General features: G+C 48.1%; 7 protein-coding genes across 7 annotated transcripts; 4 read left to right on the top strand and 3 right to left on the bottom strand.

The window, feature by feature from the left end:
• Nucleotides 1-7365: 7365 nt before the first annotated feature.
• On the bottom strand, nt 7366-8941 carry EDB93DRAFT_1141586 (uncharacterized protein). The gene is made up of 6 exons (XM_041449316.1): nt 8573-8941; nt 8482-8511; nt 8403-8419; nt 7791-8342; nt 7540-7735; nt 7366-7491 (listed from the first exon to the last, which is right to left on the bottom strand). The coding sequence occupies exons 1-5, from the start codon at nt 8756-8758 to the stop codon at nt 7546-7548; spliced, it is 975 nt and encodes a 324-aa protein (XP_041308450.1). The 5' UTR covers nt 8759-8941; the 3' UTR covers nt 7366-7491; nt 7540-7545.
• A 128-nt stretch (nt 8942-9069) lies between these two features.
• EDB93DRAFT_1141584 (carbohydrate esterase family 16 protein) lies at nt 9070-11018 on the bottom strand. The gene is made up of 11 exons (XM_041449315.1): nt 10646-11018; nt 10555-10591; nt 10478-10506; nt 10356-10426; nt 10192-10306; nt 10118-10135; nt 9998-10054; nt 9597-9943; nt 9509-9547; nt 9330-9453; nt 9070-9223 (listed from the first exon to the last, which is right to left on the bottom strand). Exons 1-10 carry the CDS (start codon nt 10814-10816, stop codon nt 9390-9392), a joined length of 948 nt encoding a protein of 315 aa, XP_041308449.1. The 5' UTR covers nt 10817-11018; the 3' UTR covers nt 9070-9223; nt 9330-9389.
• A 1016-nt stretch (nt 11019-12034) lies between these two features.
• EDB93DRAFT_1277695 (WD40-repeat-containing domain protein) lies at nt 12035-13047 on the top strand (the record flags this gene model as incomplete). The annotated part of the gene is made up of 2 exons (XM_041454417.1): nt 12035-12606; nt 12689-13047. Coding segments are annotated over exons 1-2 (870 nt in total), but the record flags the coding sequence as incomplete, so codon positions are not given.
• Nucleotides 13048-14520: 1473 nt separating this feature from the next.
• On the top strand, nt 14521-16547 carry EDB93DRAFT_1141567 (AP-2 complex subunit mu-domain containing protein). Its single transcript, XM_041449314.1, has 11 exons — nt 14521-14585; nt 14635-14664; nt 14720-14754; nt 14805-14936; nt 14986-15116; nt 15173-15267; nt 15319-15448; nt 15503-15743; nt 15801-16034; nt 16083-16317; nt 16373-16547. The coding sequence occupies exons 1-11, from the start codon at nt 14577-14579 to the stop codon at nt 16376-16378; spliced, it is 1278 nt and encodes a 425-aa protein (XP_041308447.1). The 5' UTR covers nt 14521-14576; the 3' UTR covers nt 16379-16547.
• EDB93DRAFT_330065 (SIT4 phosphatase-associated protein-domain-containing protein) lies at nt 16494-20265 on the top strand. Its single transcript, XM_041456112.1, has 12 exons — nt 16494-16619; nt 16685-16897; nt 16953-17154; nt 17199-17345; nt 17401-18018; nt 18070-18762; nt 18816-18997; nt 19047-19467; nt 19517-19699; nt 19750-19827; nt 19878-20022; nt 20071-20265. Exons 1-12 carry the CDS (start codon nt 16609-16611, stop codon nt 20187-20189), a joined length of 3012 nt encoding a protein of 1003 aa, XP_041308446.1. The 5' UTR covers nt 16494-16608; the 3' UTR covers nt 20190-20265.
• Nucleotides 20266-20312: 47 nt separating this feature from the next.
• Nucleotides 20313-21316, bottom strand: EDB93DRAFT_1240224 (uncharacterized protein; the record flags this gene model as incomplete). Its single annotated transcript, XM_041451730.1, has 7 exons — nt 20313-20471; nt 20525-20620; nt 20676-20733; nt 20783-20885; nt 20938-21015; nt 21066-21219; nt 21278-21316. 7 exons carry the CDS (start codon nt 21314-21316, stop codon nt 20313-20315), a joined length of 687 nt encoding a protein of 228 aa, XP_041308445.1.
• A 757-nt stretch (nt 21317-22073) lies between these two features.
• EDB93DRAFT_1141553 (thiamine diphosphate-binding protein) lies at nt 22074-24362 on the top strand. Its single transcript, XM_041449313.1, has 4 exons — nt 22074-22321; nt 22381-23785; nt 23836-24028; nt 24078-24362. Exons 1-4 carry the CDS (start codon nt 22140-22142, stop codon nt 24320-24322), a joined length of 2025 nt encoding a protein of 674 aa, XP_041308444.1. The 5' UTR covers nt 22074-22139; the 3' UTR covers nt 24323-24362.
• The last annotated feature ends 8 nt before the right edge of the window (nt 24363-24370 follow it).

Genomic DNA, 24370 nt, shown 5'->3' with positions numbered 1-24370 from the left:
AGAGTCAGCGGCATAGTTACAAGAAAAGAAAAATGTAATAGGAGTAAATGTTATTGTAACATTACCCCGGTGTAACCGTTGAAGTCTCCGACTTCAATCAATCCATCCTGGCATCGTCGTAATAGACAGGGTCTGCCTCGGCGTTGTTAAAGTCATCAAGGTCCGTTGAGGAGCTTGGCTGGTTGCGATAGTCTTCATCGGCTTGTTCGCATTCTTGCTCATAGAATGCTTTCTGATCTGCCTCCCAATTACGGAGGGCTTCGTAGAATCCGTCATCTGTATAGACGATCGGAAGAGGGTAGGTTCCTCTGAGGTCTTTGCAGTAGACCGAGAGGTGTCCTGGGGCGATGGCATGACATACCACGCAAGAGTACTGAGGGCAATTCTTGTGGCGATGCCCATATTCTTTACAGATGCGACATTTTACGTTGTCAAAGCCGGGTTTCTTTGTAGAAATGCGAGGAGGTGGGGAAGGGGAAGTAAGGTCAATGACCTCTTTTTCTTTCTTCTTGTCTTCTCTCATGCAGCGCCTTCGAGCAATCTGATATCCTGTAGGTCTTCTTCCTCTAGAAGTGCACCTGTGGTTGCGGTGCCCTGACTGGGAGTGGAGGCGAGTTACGATCTGGTGACTGATGACGGGAGAGAGGACGAGGAGGAGAAGGCGGACGAGCGACTTCAGTTGCGGTTCGGTTGGCAATGAGGTGTACAACTGATAGCAAGTCAGGCTTAAGGCTATCAGGGAGAAGCTGAAGCGCAATTGATCTGATGCGCCTCTGGCACTGGATGATTTCATGTGCTTCTTGTGCGGATGCGAGGGGGATTCGGTTTGCGGATAATTCAATCAGGCGAGTGGTCCTGATGATGTTAATGATGGCAGCGATTATTGCTGCGCTTCTTGCTGGGCGTTCGGCGAGCTTTCTCTCCAGCTCGAGTGCGTGTTGCTCTGATAATAGCGTTGCTTCAAAGAGGGCGTCTCCCTCAATACGATCAATGACAGGTGAAATATAAAGAGGACGAAAGTGATACGTCGGTATCCTCTGACGATGAGGGGTCGGAGACGGAGGATGCAAGGGAGGAATGTTCATCTAATACGAATCGTTCGGTCTGGGAGATAGGGACGAATTGGTCCTGGAGTTCGGCAGGAATCGAGGGTAAGAGTGGAGGGGGCAGTGGACATGTTTTTCTTTGACTGGGGTTGCTTGGGTTTGCTAGTCCTTCAAGCCAATTTCGTTCTCTTCTTATATGCTTTGAGAAGCGTCTGGGAATTTTCTAGGTCATCTTCTTTGACCCATTCAGTTGCTGGCAGATGAGTATCCTTTCCAGGATACTAGATAGCGACGGCGTGCCGCTGTTCCTTTGTGTGCGAGGATCGCTTCTACTTCGTACTCCTCAACCCCATTGATGATGTCAGGTGAGGGTTCAATGAAATTCGGGCCGTGGACCTCTGTCTCCCGATAGGAAGATAGTTCGGATGCATGGAACGTGGGGTGGACTTTCCATTGTTCCGGGAGCTGGAGTGTGAAGGTGATGGGAGATAGCACCTTGGTAATGGTAAAGGGGCCGTGCCGCTTTGGCGCCAGCTTCTTCGAGGGTAGGTGCGTCAATAAATGCTCTGCTGACAACCAGACCTTATCTCCAATCTTCCATGGTTCATACTTCTTCCTGTGCGTCCTTTCGGCCATTCGTTGCATAGCGATGTTGTGGCAAGACACCGCTTCTTCTCTCATTTTCTGGAGGTTGGTAACGCGGTCCTCGGCCGTGGGGATGTCGGTAGGGGGGAAGGCGTAGGGGATGCCTCTAGGCTCATAGCCCATCATCAGGAAGAATGGTGATGCGTTCCGTGCATCGTGTTTTCGGTGGTTATGTACAAATTCTGCCATAGGTAGATGCTGTACCCAGGCTTCAGGGTTCGATCGGCAGTAGATCCGAAGGTAGGTCTCGATCTCCTGGTTCAATCTCTCTGTTTGTCCGTCGGTCTGTGGGTGATATGCGGTAGATAGGGCAACTTCATAGTCTAGTAATCTTCCGAGTTCTTTGGAGAACTTCGATGCGAACTGCGGTCCGCGATCTGAAATGAGCTTGTCGTGGAGCCCAAAGCGTAGGAAAACTTTCTTGAAAAATAGTTGCGCTACTCCTTCGGAGGTGATGTTCTTCTTGCAAGGTGAAATAATTACCCCCTTTGTAAGTCCGTGGTCTACCACGACCATCATAGAATCATAACCACCGCTCTCGGGGAGGTCGGTGATTAGATCAACGGAGAGCTGAGAAAAGGGGCGTACACCGGAAGAGCTAATCGGTTTCAGGGGAGGAGTAGTGGGGTGAGTGTCAGATTTCATCTGCTGACACGTGGCACATCCTTCGACATATTTCCTAATAAAGGTGCCCATCTGGGGCCACCAATAGTCACGTTTGACTAGTTCTTCTGTTTTGAATCTGCCGGGGTGTCCGGCGGTCGGGTGATCATGGTGAAGCTGTAGGATGCGACTTCGGGTAGCGGGGGGTGCGTAGGCACGGTTCTTGTACTTCAAGATACCGTTATCGAATTTCCAGTCGGATAATGCCGACTTCATGGGGGGCAAGCATAGCCCATCTAATGCGTCACTGGCGGTCTTGATGATGGGATCCGCTGTAGGATCATCGGCTTTCAGAGCCATTTTTAGTTCGATGTCGATAAGTCGAACAAACATATCGTCAGGTAACAAGATGACGTCCTGGTTATCGGTCTCGGTGGGGTGGTGATCAGGACGGCGTGATAAGGCGTCGGGGGCAGCGAGTTTCGTTCCTGCTACATGGTGAAATTCGAGGTCGAATTCATTCAAGGTGAGTTGCCAGCGTGCTTGGCGGCGTGTCAACTGTTGAGCGGACCTGAAGTAGAGGAGGTTCATGTGGTCCGTAAATACGATCACCGGGTGTCCGTGTCCTTCGAGATAATGTCTCCATGCTGCTAAAGCACGGATGACGGCCAGTAGTTCTCTGTCATAGATCTGATAGTTTCGTTCTGCTGCATTGAGAGATGCAGAAAGATAGGCGCAGGGGTGGTAAGCGCCGTTTCCGTCAGTCTGTAGTAGCACTGCTCCAGTTGCTACTAGGGAGGCATCAGTCGCAATAGCGAATTGCTTTGCGGGATCAGGGTTCTTTAAGACAGGTTCCGTCATAAAGCACTTTCTAAGCGCTTGGAAACTGTTTTCTTCTTCTTCAGTCCAGCAGAATGGCTGGTTCTTCTTCGTCAGGTTGTTCAAGGGTTTCGCAACGTCAGAAAAGTGCGGGATGAAATGCCGATAGAAGTTGCAAAACCTTGAGTTTGGTAGGGTCCATTGCGATCTGGCCGGGTCTAATGATCATCCCAAGGTAGTCGACTTCTTGTACGTCGAACAGGCATTTCTCCGCTTTCAAGAATAGCTTCTCTTTTCTGAGGATATCTAATATTCGGCGGGTTCGTTCGTGGTGTTCTTCAAGATTTCTTGAAAATATCAGGATGTCATCCATGTAGACGATGAGCCATCCTTCGTTTAGTTCCTGCTGGAACGTTTGGTTCATATAGGCCTGGAAAGTACCGGGTGAATTGCAAAGACCAAAGAACATGACATTCGGCTCAAAGAGTCCGAATTCAGTTGTAAATGCTGCCTTCCATCTATCCTCAGGGTGGATCCGAATATTGTTATATCCGGAACGGACGTCCATCTTGGTGAAGTACTTTGCGTTGCGAAGTTTCGCTAAGAGTGGTGGAATGAGGGGAAGGGGGTATGCGTTCTTGATTGTCCATTCATTAATGTACCGGTAGTCTTGACAAGGCCGTAAGGATCCGTCTTTCTTTCCAACGAAGAAGAAGCCGCTTGACTGAGGGGATTTCGAGGGGGAGATGAATTCCTTTTTTACATGTTCGTCAATAAATGCTTTGACCGCAACCCTTTCTTTCTCAGATAAGGGGTAGAGCTTGGAGGATTTGGGGATGTATCCGGGTTTGGTGTCAATCCTGTGGTCAATACCGGGTCGGTGAGGTGGCATAGAGTTAAGACCGTCTTTGGCAAAAAGATCGGTGAAGTCGTGAAGGTAAGAAGGGACTAATTCCTCGAAAGTCTTCTTCTTTTTCTCGATCTCACCTTCCATGGCTAATTCCTGGGACTTATTGCTAGTCTTCAGGTATTCAGGAAGTGAGGGGGGTTTTGCCATTTTCTTGGTTTCAAGGGCCGATGTACCGTCGCGGGTGAGGGGAGTGTCCAGATCCAAATTCTCTATCAGGCGTACTGCGGTGGCGTCCTGGGAGTATTCAATGAGGAATTCATCGTCGGTAAGGGAAAAGGAGGCCAATTCTTCGACTTTTGGTGCGAAGTTATCCTTTATCCAAGCGTCATACTTCTGATCAAAGTTCGGGATTTCTAATCCTTCATCTTCTTCATCTGGGTCAGGGTTCAGGTGTGGGATGGGTTCATCTTCATCGGGGATCTCCTCGATGGAGGCACGGAATTCTTCCTTCTTCTGGTTGGTAGGCTCAGAAGCAATGGGGACTTTCTTCGAAGTCGGGGTTTCGGGATTCAGCGCCTTCTTGGGGGTCGCTGGTTCCTTGATAGGCACCTTCTTGGGGTGCAAGATATTCTTGGGGGCCTTCCTGGGGTAAGGCTTCGGTTTGAAGAGCGGCTTGAAGCCTGCGTCCTTCCTTTCTTGATCTATCCAGAGTTCTACTTCTCTGGATCTAGGGGTCTCGTTAAGGGTGAGACAGTTTTCTGCCCAATTGATGTCTGGGTTCATGGCTTTCAGCCAGGGGAATCCAAGGAGAATATTGTCCTTGGTTCGAAGCTTGGTCACGTTGAATTTTCCATACATGACCCGCTTGTCAATCTTGATGCCGAGTTCGACATATTCTCTGATCTTCCCGCCACGGCAGTCACTACCGTCAGCGGTGACCATGGTAAAGGGTTTTGAGAGTTTCTTGGTCCAAATTCCGTGATAGTTGATGAATTCGGTACTGATGAATGATCCGGCGGCGCTGGAATCGATGACTACGGTGGTTTCGACTGGTTTCGCACGTTTAGTTGGGAGGAGAGTGGCAGGGACACGTAACTCTTCTTTATTACCAACATGATGTACAGTGCGAACTGGGATGGGAGGGACTGGCGTCGATACAGACCTCCATTCTAAAAATCCCCTTTCTTAGTCATCCTCCGAGTATCCATGGATTCATCGTCAGATTCTTCTTCCTTATGCTTGGCTTCACGGGCCGGTTTCCTTTCCTTCGGGTGGTGCTCCCTATCATTGGCTCTGTGGCCAGTCTGGTGGCATATGAAGCATTTGCCTGCTCTCATATGTTCGGCCCTTTCTTTCTCTGAGAGGCGGTCGACCTCCATGGAGTCTCTGTCTCCTCGCGGTTGGTACCTTTCAGGTCCAAACCGGTTCTTCTTCTTCTGGGTCTGATGCTGGGTTTTGGGCCTCAGCGCCAGGATCTGCTGGTAGGCGTTGTCCATTTCTCTGGCGGACTCAACCATTCCTTCGAAGTCTAACGCGATATTGCCTGCTCTGTAGATAGCATTGGCAATTCCAAACTTCAATCCGGCGGTGAAGAAGTGGACTCTCGGTCCTTCTTCCTGCAGGCCGGTCAACTGGAAGAGATGTCTTATCTCTGCGATGTATTCTTCTAAGGATCCCTCTTGCTTGAAGGTCCTAAGCTTGATCCACGCTTCGGTGGCTGCTTCTCCCGTGGTGAATGCTTTAAGGAAAGCTTTCTTGAATTCTTCCCACGTTCCATACCCGATGGGTTGCTTGTTCTTGTCTAGCCTAGTAGTGTCTTGAGCTAGAGTCAGGAAGTCTTCCTTCCATGTCAATGCCGACTTTTCATTCATGAAAGAAGTGGCGAAGATGATGCATTTCTTATCAGTGTTATAGATTTCACTGTTAATGTCAAGGTAGGCGGCAACCGAGAGCAAAAAGCTTTTTGCGTTTTTCTCGTTGCCATCAAAGATCGGTGGGGTTCCAATCTTGATTTCAATCAGCTTGTTATAAGCGGATGCAGCTGCTGCTGCGGCGGCGGCACTGGATGAAGCGGATGGTCCCGACATGTTTCCAAATGCGGCTGCAAGGATGTTCGCGGTTATTGAATCAATGGTGTCAAAGTACTGTTGGAAAACAGGTACTGGGTGAGGAACTTAATCTTTTGTTACGACTGGGATAGTTCTGCTGTTGCCGGTCAAGATAGACCTGTCGGGCAAACAGTTTGTCGGCCTTCCTAATACAAGGAAGGTTTCTGGTGGTTCCTACTGCACGAGCCGCGGCTTCTATGCAGGATCAGCAGCGAGTGGTTTTAGCACTTCTGCCTAGGCGGTGAGTGGTTTTAGCACTTCTACCGCAATCAAGAGTTCAGGCTAAGACAGTGAGTGACTGCCTTAGAATCAGAGTTCAGGCTACTAAGGGTGGAGACCTTAGTAGATCAGGATTCAAGGGGGAAAACCCAGTAGATTAAGTTAAGGAATACATCTATGGTACATAGGGTTTATATAGGTGAAAGGAAGCGGCGTAGCCGCGACAAGAAAAGTAACAGAGATAGGAAAAAGAGTACAACCTATCAAGATAGCAAAGATAGGTGAAACCGCCATGCGGCGCAAGATAGTATCTATGTTACAATCAGAAGAAGAGAAGTGCGGACAGCCCGCTTGATAAGAGAATAGCCGAGTCTAGATGAGTCTAGAGTCAGCGGCATAGTTACAAGAAAAGAAAAATGTAATAGGAGTAAATGTTATTGTAACAGACATCTTCTGTCTCTGAATCCTCTCGCTATAGACGCGTCGTCTTTTCGAACCTTCTTGCTCACAGCCTCCCTTGATGACGACCAATTCTCAACTACTGGAGGAGACATCGAGACAATTAGCTGCGCATCTCCGATATCTGGTACGTGTAAGGATGAGTCTTCGCGTGTTGCTCAAATAAGCTTGTCATCTGTTCGGCTGTGCAACCAGCTCTCGGTTTCTGCAGGCGTCGTTTGGGCTGGTCGTCTTCGCAGCACATATGCTTACTTATGTACAAGCCAGATGATTTTGCCAGATTCACATTCAAACATCTGACCGTCATGCGGACGCACGACTTCAAAATTGCCTAGCCCACATTTTCGCTCCACTCGATAGTGAACTTGTGTCATTTCCACATTCCTACTCCTGACTGTCTCGATACCGTTTAGAGTGGCCGACATCGTACATCCTACAGCTCAACCGAACATTGTCTGGAAGTAGTAACGATGTTTTGGGTTCAAGTGGTGATCTGCGCGGCAGGGTAACCACCAAGGGTGGTAGAGGTCGGATGTGCTAAAATGCTAGACAAAATCGTGCTGATAACAGTACGGATTGAATACAAGACTGATTGTGGCCCACGATTACGCATGTGTATGTCAGTCCAAATGCTTCCATTGCAAGAGTAGATACAACATAAGAAATCGATGAGACGAAGCATAGTACAAGGCTGATTTGAAGGTCACAGGGGAGAGACGCGTGCCAGAATTTCCTTGCTTTGCTGCGAAGATTCAGAAAGACTGACGAGAAGTCTAAAATCTTCACTTACATTAAACTACTGAGTGTATCGTTGCGCGAGAGCAGCATAGAGGTGTTCTCTTTGAATCTTCTCGTTAACAAGGCGGGCCAGATATGTGTCCTCGTTGCGACCTGCAGCGCAAATGATTTCCTTATCTTGATCTGTCATCTCAGTGCGTAAAAGCAACTGATTATCCTTATCTGCTCGAATATGCAAGTTGAGAACCCTATGCAACATAAGAGGCATTGCCAGAATTGAGAAAACGAGGACAGAAAACCCACTCTAAACATGTCACAGCATTCATGGGTTTCCTGATTTCAGCGCCCGTGACAGCAGAGATACTTATGAAAGGCTTTCGTGCCTTTGCCATGTTAAGGACCATAGGTTGAAAGTGCAACACAGTGGTTGCCGAATTCCCGAAGTCCTTTGTGCAGGTAACATCAATGAAATCGACGAGTCCAACGGGATATGTGGCGAAACCCTCTGCGTCATTCCTTGCCCTAGCCTCGCGCCATCTGCTCAGCCGATCCGGCGTAAGTTCCCACTGAGTTATGGCATTGACCTGCACCATCCCTTGAAGCTTCTCCCCAGGAGACTTGCTGCCGAAATACAATCCAACAAAGTCCAGAATATCACTCGGCTCAATGGCAAAGTCAACACACACCGCGAACGGCACATCAAATCCAATCCGGGGATTGTCAAGCAGGCCACATTCGATGATGATACCAACTTGGAGGAGCCCCATGAGTATTGGATTCAAGACGAACATTCGAATGAATTTGAGGGCTCCCGAGGAACGTTCGACCTCGCGGCATCTCGTTTTGTGGATGGGCCTATCATAGCGTGTTAGTCAAATCCAAGGCTGGAGCATCAGTCATAGGCAGAATTCTCACCAGTCTCTCTTTTGACACTGGAACGTGATCATCATGTCAGTACTTCAGATATTTGTATCGTTCTAGTCGCAAATCCTACCTCTTTTGAGCAATACCAAATACTCTTACACTAAAAGATATTTGCGACGCTGAGGAACGCCTGTCACATCATTTGAATATTTGACCGTCACCTTTGCGCACTTCAAAGGTTTCTCCAATATCATTTGGCACTGCGTACATTGTACGCGAAACATTTTCTGGTTCGCTTTGAGGAATTCGCTAGAAACCGCTAAAGCACGGAACTCATTGTCCCTCTCAGCATGAATCGCATGATGAACGACGAAAACTTCTGGAGTTGCGGAGGAGTTAGTACTCATGTTCGGGCAAAGGCGGTAGGAGATTAGTTTGGTGACGAGTTGAGAGCTAGACTTTGCTGGGGATACGTAATTCTAGCGAGAGAGAGACTCTATATTTATACCGCAACCAACAATGGTGCTCTACGCGAGCTGTCCCGTGGAATATAGTATATGAGATAAGTAAGAGATAAATACACTTATAGTACGATAGAACTTGTTTTGCAAAGTTGTTGGTTTTTTCTAGTTTGCGCTCGCCGTAATTAGCCTATCTATTCGGTTGTGCAACCAGCTCTCTGTTCAACTGCAGCCTGAGGTGTCGTTCTACCTGAATGGGCTGGTCGTCTTACATGCTCACTCATCTCTCTCACGCCTTTACAAGCCAGATGATTTTGCCGGATTCACATTCAAACATCTGACCATCATATGGACGCACGACTTCAAAATTGGCTAGCCCACATTTTCACTCCACTCGATATTAAACTTGGGTCATTGTCTAAAAGTAGTAACGATGCTTTGGGTGCAAGTGGTGATCTGCGCGGCAGGGTAACCAAGGGCGGTAGAGGTCGAATGTGCCAAAATTTTAGAGTAGCCGACATCGTACATCCTACAGCTCAACCGAACGTTGTCTAAAAGTAGTAACGATGCTTTGGGTTCAAATGGTGATCTGCGTGGCACGGTAACCACCAAGGGCGCTAGAGATCGACTGTGCCAAAATGCTAGACATGAATACTATCATCAGGAACAATCAGGCACTTAACATCAGGAACGTACTTGTGAACTGTGAACAGTGGGTGCAGACTGTTAAGCCAGCTACAAAACAACGCCATTAGAATCGCTTAGGAGTTTCGAACTGACTTACAAGTAGTTCGACACCGGTGCACAACCTTCAACCTGGTAAGTGGCTGTGGGAGTGCCATTCTCATAAGCTTTGCAGTAACCAGTGAAATTCACGAAACCGAAAGTCTGCCAGTTGTCAAGAAGTACGTTGAAGATAGGTTGAGTGTCCACAGTGACGGTGTCGACGTCGGGGTGCTTGGATTTGAAGGTTCGCACAGATTGTGTGAGTTGTTTATTGTACTCAGCAATATTAATGCCAATTTTCGCTGCAGCCTGATGACCCTGCTCGATGTAGAGGGGTGCGCGATTCATAGGTGGAACAGTGAGGAACAAGAACGATCGAGCGCCTTTTGAGTACAGATCCTCAACCTGATAGAATGATGTCAATAGCATATCGAGCACTCCGGGTACAAATATCCTCACCTGAGAAAATAGACGGTTCATGAGAGTTCCATAGAATTTAGCCTGAGTTATGTTGGTCTGGATGCAAAGTGATCAGTGACAAATATTCCTCCCGTCCCGAGTTTAATGACAATAACTCACCCAGCTTTCAGAATTTCCCTGAATATGTACGTTTAACTATTTGGAATACGCGGGATTGTGCCGAAGATACTTACGATGTCATTTATACCAATCCACACGGCGAATAGACTGTTTGTGCTGTCCCATTTAGCGCCAGCAGGCTTGGGTGCCAGGTACTCGTTGAATTGAGCCACCTGATCAACCACAGAGCTGCAAATATGATTTAGACCGCAACTAAATAAAAAGACTGCACACACACCGCACAGTGGATTGATAAGCTGGAACAAGGGCTGCATCGATTGTTGCGCCGCCGTACGCTAAGTCGAAGGTCTGTACTTCACGTATCAGTATACCAGCCAGATAAATGGATTATACAATCACCTTCACGGCCTTCTGGTTGTATGTACCGGCTATTACGGTGTCAGATACAGAGTGATGCTCCTTTTCTTGTCACTTACTCAAAAATTGAACCCAGTTCTGACCATTTGATGAAGTCTGGTGATTCGAGGTCAGTCTAAGGAGCGGTCAAAACACAGTACAAATGCTTACATATCCTGGCACTTGCGAGTTGATACCAGCAGAGACGTCATATCCATCGGCACTGTACGAGTCTCCAAATACAAACAGGTATTCAGTCTCGTTCCACGAAAGGGCTGACGCAAAAGAGCTTGAATAGAGTAAACTGATACCCGCGACGAATAGGCTGCGCACTACAACCATCTCCAGAGAACGCTAGAAGGGATGAAATAGGCGAAATAAACCTACAGCCGTCATCATCTCTTATATAACCCAGCTACAGAAACCCCGGGTAAGGATTGCAGTCCGTAACCTGACAATGATCCGCATTTCGGACTATGTACCCCATGGAAATGACACACACCCTGTTCGTGGGTTCGGATAAAGGAATGGGAATGGCCTCTGCTGGGCAAGAGCGGATTAACGGTCGGTGTTTCCCCGAGTGAAGCCATATTGCCTGGGGGACAGGGAAATAATTATGCTGATCCATTGAATGACAGCACCGGTTCATCGAATGATGCTTGGTCACGAGATCTACGTGGATGCCGCCGCGAAGGTCATGATCATCATTTGCCTTTATAGGTCAGTTTGTGTTGTTGGTACTGGAATAAAAGTCGGTTTGTTTCTCATGCCGCCATGATAGCTCCTTTGCGGTTTGACTGTGCGCAATAAGTTTAAGTACACATGGATTGACCGTTAGCTGTCAGGCAAATGAGCACACACCAATAACACAATCTTGTGGCAAAGCAGGGTGCGTTACAAGGAAGAATGAGAGAATGGCAGATGGCTTCAGAGTACAGAATTGACCGTGGTGCATGATGGTATGAGAGATCTATTTTTTCGAGCTAATTCATTGAATGATAGGTTTGTAAGTACTATGACGGATAGGGAAAGCGATACCGAAGAACGAAACGACATACATGCCGTAGCAGCATGGTTGCTGAGCCAACAAGAACGCCCGACGTGTATTATTGGTGAAAAAAATAATGCATGTCAGCTAAAACACCATCCACACGGTGGTCTTATCATATAAGCACGTTCCTCGGAAAATTCAAATGTCACTGACCATTTATCTTTGCTAATATCAATGTGAGATGTCGGGGGCACTCGATTGTATAGCAAAAACCGCATTTCGTACTGTGCAAGGGCAACGAATCTCATTCTCGCTCAGCCTGACTCGCAGGTGCTATTACCACAACCAATCTGTGTCAAGTGGTATTCTTGTTATCACCTATCAGTACAAGATAAATGTAAGAAGGGATCTCGGGTCTAATGACTCGAACGTGGCCAGGAAACGACATATCAAAACAAGGTAAAAACGGCCACGGCGCCTGCTGAAGAAACTTCATGAAAGAAGCGCTGGGGAGGTTGCTATACACGGGATACCACGTGTCCACAGGAAGCCCGACGGGTGGGTTAAATGATGGTCCGTATCTTGCAGAAGATGCAAATTAACGACTACTCACCTCAGCGGATGTAAGTGATGACCGCTCCCTCAGTATGCCTGCTAACCGAGAACAAGATTGAATGGCGGTCACCATCCCCCAAAGTGCCTTCCCAGCCTGCACGAAAAGAAACGCCTTTTCTCGAACTGACGCTCAAGGGTCACGAAGAACCTGTGTACGACGTAGCTTTCATCGTCGGTACCCGTCTCCTCGTCACTGGCTCGGCCGACAAGAGTCTTCGGGTGTGGGATCTGGATACGGGAAAACAAGAGGGAGAGCCCTTGTTGGGACACGATGCCGAAGTTTGGAGCGTTGCAGCGTCCCCTGATGGACGTTGGATTGTGAGTGGAGGATGGAATGGAAGCATCCTGGTCTGGGAAGTTGCGACAAACAAGAAAGAGCTGAAAAGAGTGCCTCTGTTTCCTTTAAGAGGCCATGGGGGTACTGTTTCGAGCATCGTATTTGCAACGGACAGCCAGACATTTGCAAGTGCATCATGGGATGACACGGTATGCGTGTGGAAGAGGGAGACGGGCAAAATAGTGATCGGTCCACTCGATGTGGGCTGATCCGGGACAAAACTGGCAGCAGGCACCGGCGAACACATTAATGATCATCATTCGGAATTCAGCAACTGGAAAAGAGTTGCTGAAAATAGAACAGCGGGCATTCAATATCGCATTCACTCCAGATGGTCTCCGTCTCGTTAGTGGAAACTCCAATGACATCCGAATATCAGATGCTACCACCGGAGACATCATCAAACAGTTCGACGCACACACCGAAAACTTTTTCTCGCTAGCCATTGCTCCCAATGGCACCAAATTTGCCACCACGTCATTTGACAACACGACGCGGTTTTTTGACCTGACCACATTCGAACCCATCGGCGAGCTACTCGAACACCCTGACGCAGTCCGGGGTGTGGCTTTTTCCGAGGACAGCCAACTCATCGCAACTGGCTGTGCCGACAAACTCGTTCGCACATGGAAAGTTCCTTTAGCGAGTCAGAGAAGGAGCTTCAAGAGGTCAGCAAATTCTCTCGTCTTATACTTCACGCTGACCTGTCATATAGTCCACCGAGAAAATTCTCAAGGTACGCTTTCACCTTCGTTGTTTGCACAATCCCTAACTTCACTTCTGCAGAAAACCATCCCAAACCCACAGCCCCACGCAAGACGTGCTCCAATACCGACTAGGAGATTCTTCGATGATGCAAGTCGATATGATACAGTAGAGTCGATGCACATCTCATCATCCTTTGACAGTTTGATCCACATTCTCCACCTGGACGCAACAATCGCGCTGCTGCCGCCACGCGCCATGCTGAGGGATCCGGAATCAAGAACATGATGAATCGTCTCTTTTCTCGCTCCCCAGGGCCATACCCCTCGTCCAAGCAGTATTCCCCTTGTGGAGGTCTTCGCAACACGAGGCAAACATGTAAGTTTTCCTGATCTTTCGACATCCATATCGTAATGCTGATAGTGTCTCGCAGCGCACCGCTAATGCCCACACTGCAAAAAGGGACAGGCTGCTGAAGTCACAACGTCCTCCTCGCAATATAACCTACGCCTCTCACGCTGGAGCATCAAATAGCAATGCACTACCACCAGCAGGAACATTCAATGTAGTCGGTGGAACTACCTCAGCAACCTTGCAGACCGGAAATACGAACGCTTCTGCTACAACTAATCACCCTTCCCCGTCGGACATTGGACGCACTCCAGATATCAACTGCTTCGCAGTTCTTACGAGGTGCCTTCCGTGTCTTTCACGAACTCGACGGATAAGTCCTGCTGCTCCACACACCAGCTAAGTGGTCTTTCCCTTTCGAGTCTCTTTGCTGGAGGAGCTATCACCCTACGTACAAAGTGTTTGAAGACACATGTAATTTAATGTTGCTCCCACAACACATTACTTGACATTATGGTGGCTAGTATATGAACACTGATCCTCAGATTGGGGCAGGTACAACACTCGACTTTAAGAACTTGTATACCCATTGTTTGGCATCCTCGATGTCCACCTACCTGTCATCCATTGCGAGAAGCAAAATGCTATAAGGTGGCTCTTGCAGCAGACTATTGCTCAGTTGGTCGTTCGCTTTGAACAACCTTTTGGAACAGTCTTGATGACGCAGCAGCATTGTATAGAGTATAATAGAATCGCTTCGGCTCAAAGTACCATCGCACGGGTAAAGTTGAACGTGGTTGCTGTTCAAGGCATGAATCCACGATGGATGTCAGGATACTAGACATTGCTATGTATCCATCTCTGAGAGCAGAACGTTTGACTACCTTTACAGTACCTATTTGCCTTCAAACGGTTCCTACGCATTTTTATCGTGCTAATATTACTGTATGCTAACTTATGACAAGGTTGAACGTTGAACAAGCCACGGTGTGATGCGATAAAAGGGGCTTTCCTTTTTGATCATCGGACGGACGTGAGATTTCCTGAATTCATTACATACTTCCGCAAACCATTCAGCAGCAAACGGACCTGGTCACATATTCATGATTTCGGTTGGTCGGTTTCAACATTTGCATCGACAGTGCTAAGTGTTACATCTAGGCATTCTTTATATTCAATCAGAAGGGAGAGGTGCGTTTGGTCGCCTTATCATGGACTTCTCTTTATAACGAATTCATGGCACTAGGTTCTCATATCTAGACTGTATCGGACAGACTTCAAGTAGGATCGTTTTCTATTCATGCCTTTTCTCATAGGCTTATACATTATAGGCGATCTATCGCAGACGTATTCCGGATACAAGTAGTGTCTAACAGTGATGTGCGATCTCCCATCATAACGTTGGGCTCGACTAGTTTCTTTCATGTTCGGGTGAACAACCTCTACGTTGTCTGCGTGACGAAGTGTGTCCAATGCCTCTAATTTGATTTGTTGCACTAATTACCAGCTCAGGACAAACGCAAATGCTGCCCTCGTCTTTGAATTCTGCTACCGCTTCATTAGTATCGCCAAGTCGTATTTTGGAAAAGTGGATGAGGAATCGGTCAAGAACAACTTTGTGCTAATATACGAGCTAATTGATGGTATGGTGGCTTTATTCATCCGGTTGGTGCTTCACCAATGATGCTCTACACTACAGAAATCAGTGACTACGGATACCCTCAGAACAGCGAGATCGACACCCTCAAATCTTATATCACTACAGAAAGCGTAATATCTTCTGCTATAGCAGCTGTATGCATTTCCGTTTACGGGTCGATCAACATTCAACTGACGAGACTTTAGGAGGAGTCCTCGAAAATCACTACACAAGCCACAGGAGCGACAAGTTGGCGACGTGGGGATGTGAAATACAAGAAGAATGAGGCATTTGTAGACGTGGTGGAGACTGTCAATCTAAGCATGAGTGCAAAAGGTGATGATGGCTTCCTCTTGTGCATCGTGTGCAGTGTTCATGATTGTTCTCTAGGGACTGTCCTTCGTGCGGATGTGGATGGGCATATTCAAATGCGCGCGTATCTGTCCGGGACGCCGGAATGTAAATTCGGTCTTAACGACAAGCTTGTCATTGATAAGAACAGCCAAGGCGGGGCAAGCGATGCGGTAGAGCTGGATGACTGTCGCTTCCACCAGTGTGTCCGGCTCAATGAATTCGACTCGAGCCGCACGATAAGCTTTGTTCCTCCCGATGGCGAATTTGAACTGATGAGGCGAGTCGTTTTTATCCTCCTCAGTCCCACAACAAACCACTGAAAACAGATATGCAGGTACCGCTCGACGTCAAATGTCAAGTTGCCCTTGCGAGTGATTCCTACGGTAAATGAGATTGGAACGACCCAAGTATCGTACAACATTTCCGTCAAAGCCAATTTTGGGAACAAGTTGTCTGCCACCAACGTGGTTTTACGAATACCGACACCATTGAACACGACTGGCGTGGACTGCAAAGTTGCAAATGGCAAGGCTAAATATGTACCTGCCGAAAACGTGGTCGTATGGAAGTATGTCACTGGTCCACTTGAGATGACTTCTGCTTATATCATATCCAGGATTCCGCGGATTCAGGGTGGACAGGAGTGCACCTTCAGCGCGACTGCTGGTCTTACTAGTACTACCACTCGGCAAGTTTGGGCTCGGCCACCTATCGACGTTGACTTTGAAGTTTTGATGCTCACCGCATCTGGTCTGATTGTCCGGTTTCTCAAAGTCTTTGAGAAAAGCAATTATCACAGCATCAAGTGGGTGCGCTACCTCACCAAAGCGAGCGGGAGTTATCAGATTCGGGTATGTAATTAAACCATCCGACTCATGACAGATCGCGTGCTGACATCTGGTAAAGTTTTGATGCGATCAGTATCCCTTACATGTGTTGACTTATATACTACATCCATGGACAATCGTGTTAATCACATACCAACTGGTGGACTTTGAGTCCTGAAGAAATTTTAACTACATGTTGTCGGGACTTGTGTTTGGAGTACCAATCTTAGTAACAACTATACACACTGGCAGGGCCCGACAGCCTACGCTCAGCTCAGCTCTGTTCCTCAGTTTCAACAACATCGTTCCGCTTACATGTTTTGGAGGTAATTTTTTCCCCTTTCTTCATATTGTAGGTTTTAAACATATTGTGGACTCTATTCTTGAGTAGATTCGGATTTCACAACACATCCTCCATCGACAGTCTACTGGACAAGGATGACGTTTCATTAGAAGCCATTCTAGACGAAGACGATCTACTACAGGAATGCAAGTCACAAAACACGCGGCTCATCGACTACTTTCAGCGTGTAGACGTCCTGAAAAGACTTCTGGGGTATGTGACTGGTCAAATTCCAGGCGAAGAGGAACGAGGACGGTTCAAGTAAGCCTTATCTCCGGTACTCTGCCTCATGGGCATCTCCACTGATCGATTCTAGGTATCCATATGTCGCTACAGAAGTTCTTTGCAGTGAAATATGGTCGATAGTGGAAACTTGCGTCAATTCGTCGGACCAGCTACTGACACCCTTCTGGGAAACGGTTCTCGACAAGTCTCCTGAAGAGATGAAGACGGAGATGGTCATGGCTTCTCACTTTGCCAAGATTAATGCTGTCTTTCTCACCAAGAAGCCGGCGGAGGTGAATACCTATCTTTTCACCGCCGTCCTCTGACGAACCCAGAGCTATGTGCTCAGATGCTCGCCTTCATCCAATCCCAACCATCTGTCGTGGAGCGCCTCTTGCGACACGTGGAGACGCCATCCGTAGTTGACCTTATTGTCCGCATTATTCAGCTGGACGAAGTCGCAGGTGGTGCAGGGGTTCTTGAAGTATGCTCTTATATGCAGCATTCTGCGTGGCAGCTTACCCAGTATCGCAATTCAGTGGCTTTCGTCGGAGAATCTCATGGGCAGATTGGTTGAGCTGCTTTCCCCGGCACACACCAGCGACATGCACACGGTGGTCTCGGAACTGATCAAGGGGATACTTTCCATGGCTACTGCGTCACCCGCACCGGGACTTACGGATGGTCTGCAAAATGGAGTTGCTTCGAATCTCTTTTCCAGGGAGCTGGCGCGGCCCGAGAGTGTTTCAACATTAACCGATTATATATTAAGCGATTTCAGTCCATTAGCCGAAGCTGAAGGCCAGAAAGCGATCTATGATGATGATTCTACTGATCACTGTAGTTCCTCGACCCCAGAGCTCCCAAATCTCGACACCTCCGTCTCTTCTGTTGTCCACTCGATATCTGTGGTCATCGAACTTATTCGGAAAAACAACTCAGATTATTTCGAACCATACCTCTTTCATACCCTGCGAAATCGGTTGATTCATATCCAACAACAGCTGGCAGGGGCTGAAAACGGGCGCGCAAAGCTCGAGGAGTCCATGAAAGAAATGTCGGACAGAATGGGTGTGGTTTACCTGGGCCCGTTGCTAGAGATTATGGGCGAACGACTTGCGACCTTCGAGAAATATCTTCGTCGACCAAGATCTTTGGTGAGTCTGTCGGTTATCACTCGAATTCTCGACATAATCTTTCCCTTTCAGCAAGGCCCCATACCCACAACTGTAGGTGTGATTACGCCTCTCACCTTTGAACGGTTTCGGATATGCGAGTTGTATGCTGAACTCCTGCATTGCTCCAATATGGCTATATTAAACCGTCCCGGGGAGTACAGCGATCTATATGACAAGCAAGGCCGATTACAAGGCGGGTTATCATCTTTGGAGCATCTTGCTCGTGTAATTGCTATTGGTTCCGGAGATGAAAGAGACCAGGACACAATGGATGATAACCATGACGACGTTGAGCCCGCATTGGAATTGCCTGTCACCAACCGATCACGAGGCTCCTCGCTATTAGATTCCGATGAAGACATGAGCGATGACGAGCCTGGTAGTTCGGATGACGATGTCCTGGAGGAAATCATGATGGATGACCCTCCGAAGCTGCAACATTCACCATCAGAAGACCTTCAGCCACAGGATCCTCCAATAATCGTCCCTTCCTCGCTTAACGCGGCGTCATTACCTTCACCTACTGAGATTGCGGCCCAAGGTACTACAAAACGGACTTCCAGCACGTCTAGTAGTAGTGATACCTCGACCGCAAAGTCTCCATCCATACATTCACGCAAAAGCTCCAAGCGGATGGTTGGCACTGATCTAGTGCCAGGTCTCTCTGTAGGGGAGAAAACAAAAATGCGCTTCTTGGAGGCTAATGTTTTGAGCACCTTATTGGTGAGCTGCCATTTTCCCGCCCGTACTGCTGCTGTACTCATACGTCTGACTAGGACCTCTTCTTCGAATTCCCTTGGAATAACTTTTTGCACAATACCGTCTACGATTTCATCCATCAAATTCTCACTGGCAGGACTGATGGAGGGCTGAACAAAGAATTGTCGATCTCTCTCTTCCGGGATGCACGCATCATGCAACGCATCATTGATGGTCAAAAGCGAAATGATGCAGAAAGGTACCACACTTCATCTTACCGTTGCATGATCTCAATTATACTTCTCCAGCTCAAAGGCTAAAGGCGTTCGGCTTGGGTACATGGGTCATCTGACGCAAGTAGCAGAGGACGTTATTGGAGCTCTTGAGCATTATCCACCCAACCTCAGGTTAATCATTGAACAGTATGCACCTCAACCTGCTTGGCAGGAGTACGTGACGGGTCGCTTCAATGAGACCAAGAAACGAGATACCAGCCTCCTTGGCGGAGGGAGGCCTGCCGTTACCTCAAATTCCCGTGCTGGTGGTAGATGGACGGTTGACGAGGAAGACAATGGCTCATCGCTGAGTGCAGCAGCTACCACAGGTCCTGGAACTACGGGTGAATTCAGGAGATCTGTGACCACAAGACCATCAAGAGCAACAAGTGCTGACTTTGGTCCTGCGCCGATGGACGACGACGACGACGACCATAGCGCTGGACCTCCACAAGTACGTCCTGTTTTATTTGGAAACAGGGGATTCGTTCATATTTGTCTAGTTTGCTCGCTACTTGGCTCAAGAGATGCATTCAAAGGAGCATTTTAACTCATCATCTGATGCTTCGGATGAAGACGAGGATGAAGACGGCGGATGGCTGGCTCAATCGTCATTTGATTTAGGCAGACCACCCCTTCGGAGAAATGCTGGAAATCAACAAGAAATTTCTTCAACTGGTTTTGACGTAGGTACATTCCCACTGCATCATTTCTCTGAAGTAATTCGGTCTCCCAGGATGCATTCAATCCTGGCCCCAGCGGCGCCTTGAGGGAGGCGCTTGCTGATGATCCTTTCGGGGTAAAATATGACGACGTGAATAATTCTACTTCTCTCATTGAGCTCTATTGACTGACTCATTCAAGGACGATGGTTTCGGTCCATTTTCGGATGCAGCGGCGGCCTCCCCGGATCACTTCAATTTTTCTTCCTCGATTTCATCGTCTTTCTCATCTGATGACTCCTTTGACTTTGGAGATTTCCAGGGCTCAGACGACAGCATTCATGACGGTGAGCTTACCCCGACTGCTGGGAGCTGGACTTTGGCAAGCGGTTCAGAATCAGAAGGGGACGAATTCGGCAACCCTGGAAACGGCTCGAATGGAATGCATCCGATATCGTTGGATGATTTGAATGGTCGACTAGAGGAGTCCGATAAAAGTCACGACTGGAGTTAAAAACGGTGTGTTGATAGCGTATTTGTGCGCATTATCTTAAATGATGCTCTACTGTTCATGTGTACATATCACAGCACATATTTCTTCTATTCATTGTCTCGTTTGGTGTATGTTAAAAGATAGTTATGGCGTGAACTGATACCCTCCACCCCTCAACTCTGCTGTGAATTCCAGCTCGGCAAGTACGTTCCCAGTTGGGTCAGCAAGAGCGCATTCAACACTGTCACCTGGATTAACAGGTCCAACGCCCGAAGGAGTTCCGGTGAGGATGAGATCACCCTCCTGCACATTCGAATAAATAAATTAGGAATGCAGACATGGTTATCTTGACGCACCTCCAAGGTCATGATGGAAGAGATGTGTTCAATAAGTCGCGGGATACGGAAAATCATGTCCCCAGTCGTACCATTCTGCTTGACCGCACCATTAATCTAGCATGCAAAGAATCGTGTCAAGTCAAGTTCCCGCTCGACAATGAAGACAAACCTTCAGGGAGAGTGTGAGGTCATGAGGATCCGAAATGGACGACTTGGGGATAAAAGACCTGATCACGGGTTCAAGACGCATCGATATAACGCGTTCTCATGACACACCCGATGGGAGTAAATGTATCGAAGCCTTTCACAGCGGACCAAGGCAGACCCTTTTTCTTCACCTCGTCCTGCATGTTTCGTGCGGTCATGTCGACAGCCAAAGCTATGCCATCCTAATGAGCATTCAAAACGATTCATAAGCACATCTTGTTCACCGTAGCCTGCAATGTGCGACTCGGCTGCATCCTGAGAAATGTCCCGACCGCCTTTCCCGATTACGAGGCCAAGTTCAACTGCGCGGGAATTGATGGAACTATTACAAGATCATGATATTGAAGCGAACCTTCATAGTGTGCTATTATGCCGCGTGGAATTTCAACCTTTCCCCCAGTAGGGAGGTAGCTGGTCGTGGGCTTGAGAAAGAAGAAAGGCTCTGTCGTCTTGGCGTTGTTGAGCTCCTTGATGTGCTCAGAGTAGTTTCTACCAATGGCGACGATCTTGGTTCGAAGTAAGCATACAGTAGTAGCCGTGATTTGAAAGACATTTGAATTTCACCTTTTTCCCCTGCCTCACGAATTGAGCTGCTGCAGACATGTGTTGAGTTTTCCGCAAGTCTCAGACACGTCTGTCGAAGTGCGACCAAACTCAAGTGTACAGGGAACCGGTAGATAACGCGTAGTGTACATAAAATGTAAACCAATCTTATATACACCTATGCTTTTTCGGCCCGCCGGAACGTTACAAATATAACATAGCACTATGCGCTGTGCGCTTTGAGCTCCAAGTTGCTGGTAAGCTCTAAGTCCAACAACCTGATGGGCACAAGGATGCCAAGGGAGACGGAACACCGCGTGAAGGTCGTGGTGGACACGTGAGATAATTATCAGTGCTACTTGGCATGACCTGGCAACAGCTTCAAAAGGATTTACATCATGAAGCACACCTGGTAGAACCACTTAAGGCAGAACATCAGGTTCTACCGGAAGAGTTACCTCTGCCCACAACACTGTAATGGGTACAGTACTTCAAGGAGGCGGCGTGGCCTTTAAAAGGATTTACACAATTTCATAGGCCTTCTATTGCAAATAGAGTGGATCATCATCATATCAATACTGGATGTGTTGTGCTCAGTGGACGTCCTGGCGCCGCTACTACGCCAGACACTACCGATGATACTCTCACTGGCTTTCATTCATATTCACACTGATTGAACGTTGAAGCCAATGTCTTTTCACAGGTCATTTTGAATGTTGACCGGGCTTGTTCGGATTTACCCGATTTAGGCATCGGCCGACTAGCCGAGTCGAGTCACTTCTAGCACTCCAAGACTTCAAAAATTGTTTGTTTCAGAGCCATTTCGAAGCAACGCTTTCTCTTTTTTTCTGTCTTTCTCCCGTCGTTGTACTCAACGACAATCATGTCGCTCCCTGTTACATTCCGTGTATGCAATGCACCAAAATCTACTGCAAAGGTCTCATTTACCCGCTCCCGCTCAACTGTCGCATCGTCTTCGATTGTCGACGCGAAAGCCAGGATAAGAGACAATGTTAGAAACATCAGTAGAACATCAATTAGGGATGCTACTGCGGTTCCTGCTGCGTGCGTGTCATTCATGTGTCTTTTCTTATCTTAATTCATCTGATACTATTCACTCGCAGTCGACCTTCTCCAGCTCCTGGATTCCAGCAGCTGCCACATAAAAATAATCTCCCATTTGACTTAGAGTCGCATACCAACACACCCCTGGATCATTCCTTTGTTGGCATGTCAGGTGGTCAGATTTTCCACGAGATGATGCTCCGGCATGGAGTGAAGCATGTTTTTGGTTATCCCGGCGGAGCTATTCTTCCCGTGTTCGATGCCATTTACAACTCTAAACATTTCGAATTCGTTCTTCCTCGTCATGAGCAGGGCGCTGGGCATATGGCAGAAGGTTATGCCCGTGTATCAGGAAAGCCTGGTGTCGTCCTAGTGACTTCTGGTCCAGGCGCAACCAACGTCGTTACGGCAATGCAAGACGCGCTTTCTGACGGTGTTCCTCTCGTTGTTTTCTGCGGCCAGGTAGCAACCTCGGCTATCGGGTCTGACGCGTTCCAAGAAGCCGATGTTATTGGTATTTCACGCAGCTGCACCAAGTGGAACGTGATGGTCAAGGACATAGCAGAGCTGCCAAGACGCATCAACGAAGCATTCAAAATTGCAACTTCTGGCCGTCCTGGACCTGTGTTGGTCGATTTGCCAAAAGATGTCACTGCTGGCATTCTTCGCACACCTTTGCCTTACAAGGCGACCACTCCGGGCTCCCATACACTGCCAGCAAATCCTATGCAGTCTATCTCCTCTCTAACTGACATGGTGTCGATCCAACAAGCTGCCAATCTCATCAATCAATCGCAACGACCTATCATTTACGCCGGCAATGGTGTCCTCTCATCACCTTTGGGCCCTAAGTTGCTTGCGCAATTGGCCAAGGAGGGTAACATTCCCGTAACGACCACTCTGCAAGGCCTCGGTGCTTATGACGAGACGGATGAGAGAAGTCTGCATATGCTTGGCATGCACGGATCTGCATATGCGAATTTGGCAATGCAAGAGGCAGACGTTATTATTGCTTTGGGTGCACGATTTGATGACCGTGTCACGGGCAAGGTTGATACTTTCGCACCTGCTGCCCGAGCCGCCGCGTTGCAGGGCCGCGGAGGTATCATCCACTTTGAGATTCAGCCGAAGAACATCAACAAAGTTGTTGAGGCTTCCATCCCCGTCCTCGGTGACGTTGTTTCCAACATGGCTGCGCTCGTCCCCTTGATCCGATCATCACCGCGCACACGGTGGTTCGGCGACATCCAGGAGTGGAAACAGAAGTACCCCTTCACATATGTCCCCTCAAAGTCTGGTGCACGAAGCAAGCCGCAGGAGGTTATCGAGGAGTTGGACCGGCAGACGGCCCACAAGAAGGACGATGTTATCATAACCACTGGTGTTGGCCAACATCAAATGTGGGCGGCCCAACACTTCCGATGGAAGACGCCTTTGTCAATGGTTACTTCTGGTGGTCTTGGAGTGAGCTATCACCTTTTTCCACGGGATGCCGGATGTTAATAATTTTGCAGACCATGGGTTTTGGCCTTCCTGCTGCCGTTGGTGCTAAAGTGGCCGCGCCGAACAAAACTGTTGTTGACATCGACGGTGACGCATCATTTAGCATGACTGCAATGGAGCTCGCCACCGCCTCGCAGTACAACATTGGTGTCAAAGTCCTCATCCTCAACAACGAATTCCAGGGTATGGTTTTGCAATGGCAAGGTTGGCCGATCCCACTTCAATATATGGACAGTTCTCATGAGAAATCTAGATCTATTTTATGATTCCAGGTACTCGCACACCCGGATGACGAACCCCGACTTTGTCATGCTTGCTAAAGCCATGCACGTGCACGCGATTCGATGCGAATCTACGGCAGACCTCCCTGCAAAAATGAAAGAGTTCCTGGAATACGACGGCTCAAAACCCGTTTTGCTGGAGTGCATGGTTGAAACTGACGAGCACGTGTACCCGATGGTGCGTTTAGATAGGACAGTCTATCTTTCAGCCGGGTAAACTAATCGTTGCTACCAGGTCCCCGCGGGGAAGGCGTTGCATGAGCAG

This window comes from Suillus bovinus, assembly GCF_016758785.1.
Source record: "Suillus bovinus strain UH-Sbo-P2 chromosome Unknown EDB93scaffold_22, whole genome shotgun sequence".
Lineage (NCBI taxonomy): Eukaryota > Fungi > Basidiomycota > Agaricomycetes > Boletales > Suillaceae > Suillus > Suillus bovinus.
Note: the sequence above shows the minus strand (reverse complement) of the source record. Positions and strands in the feature narration are given on the sequence as shown.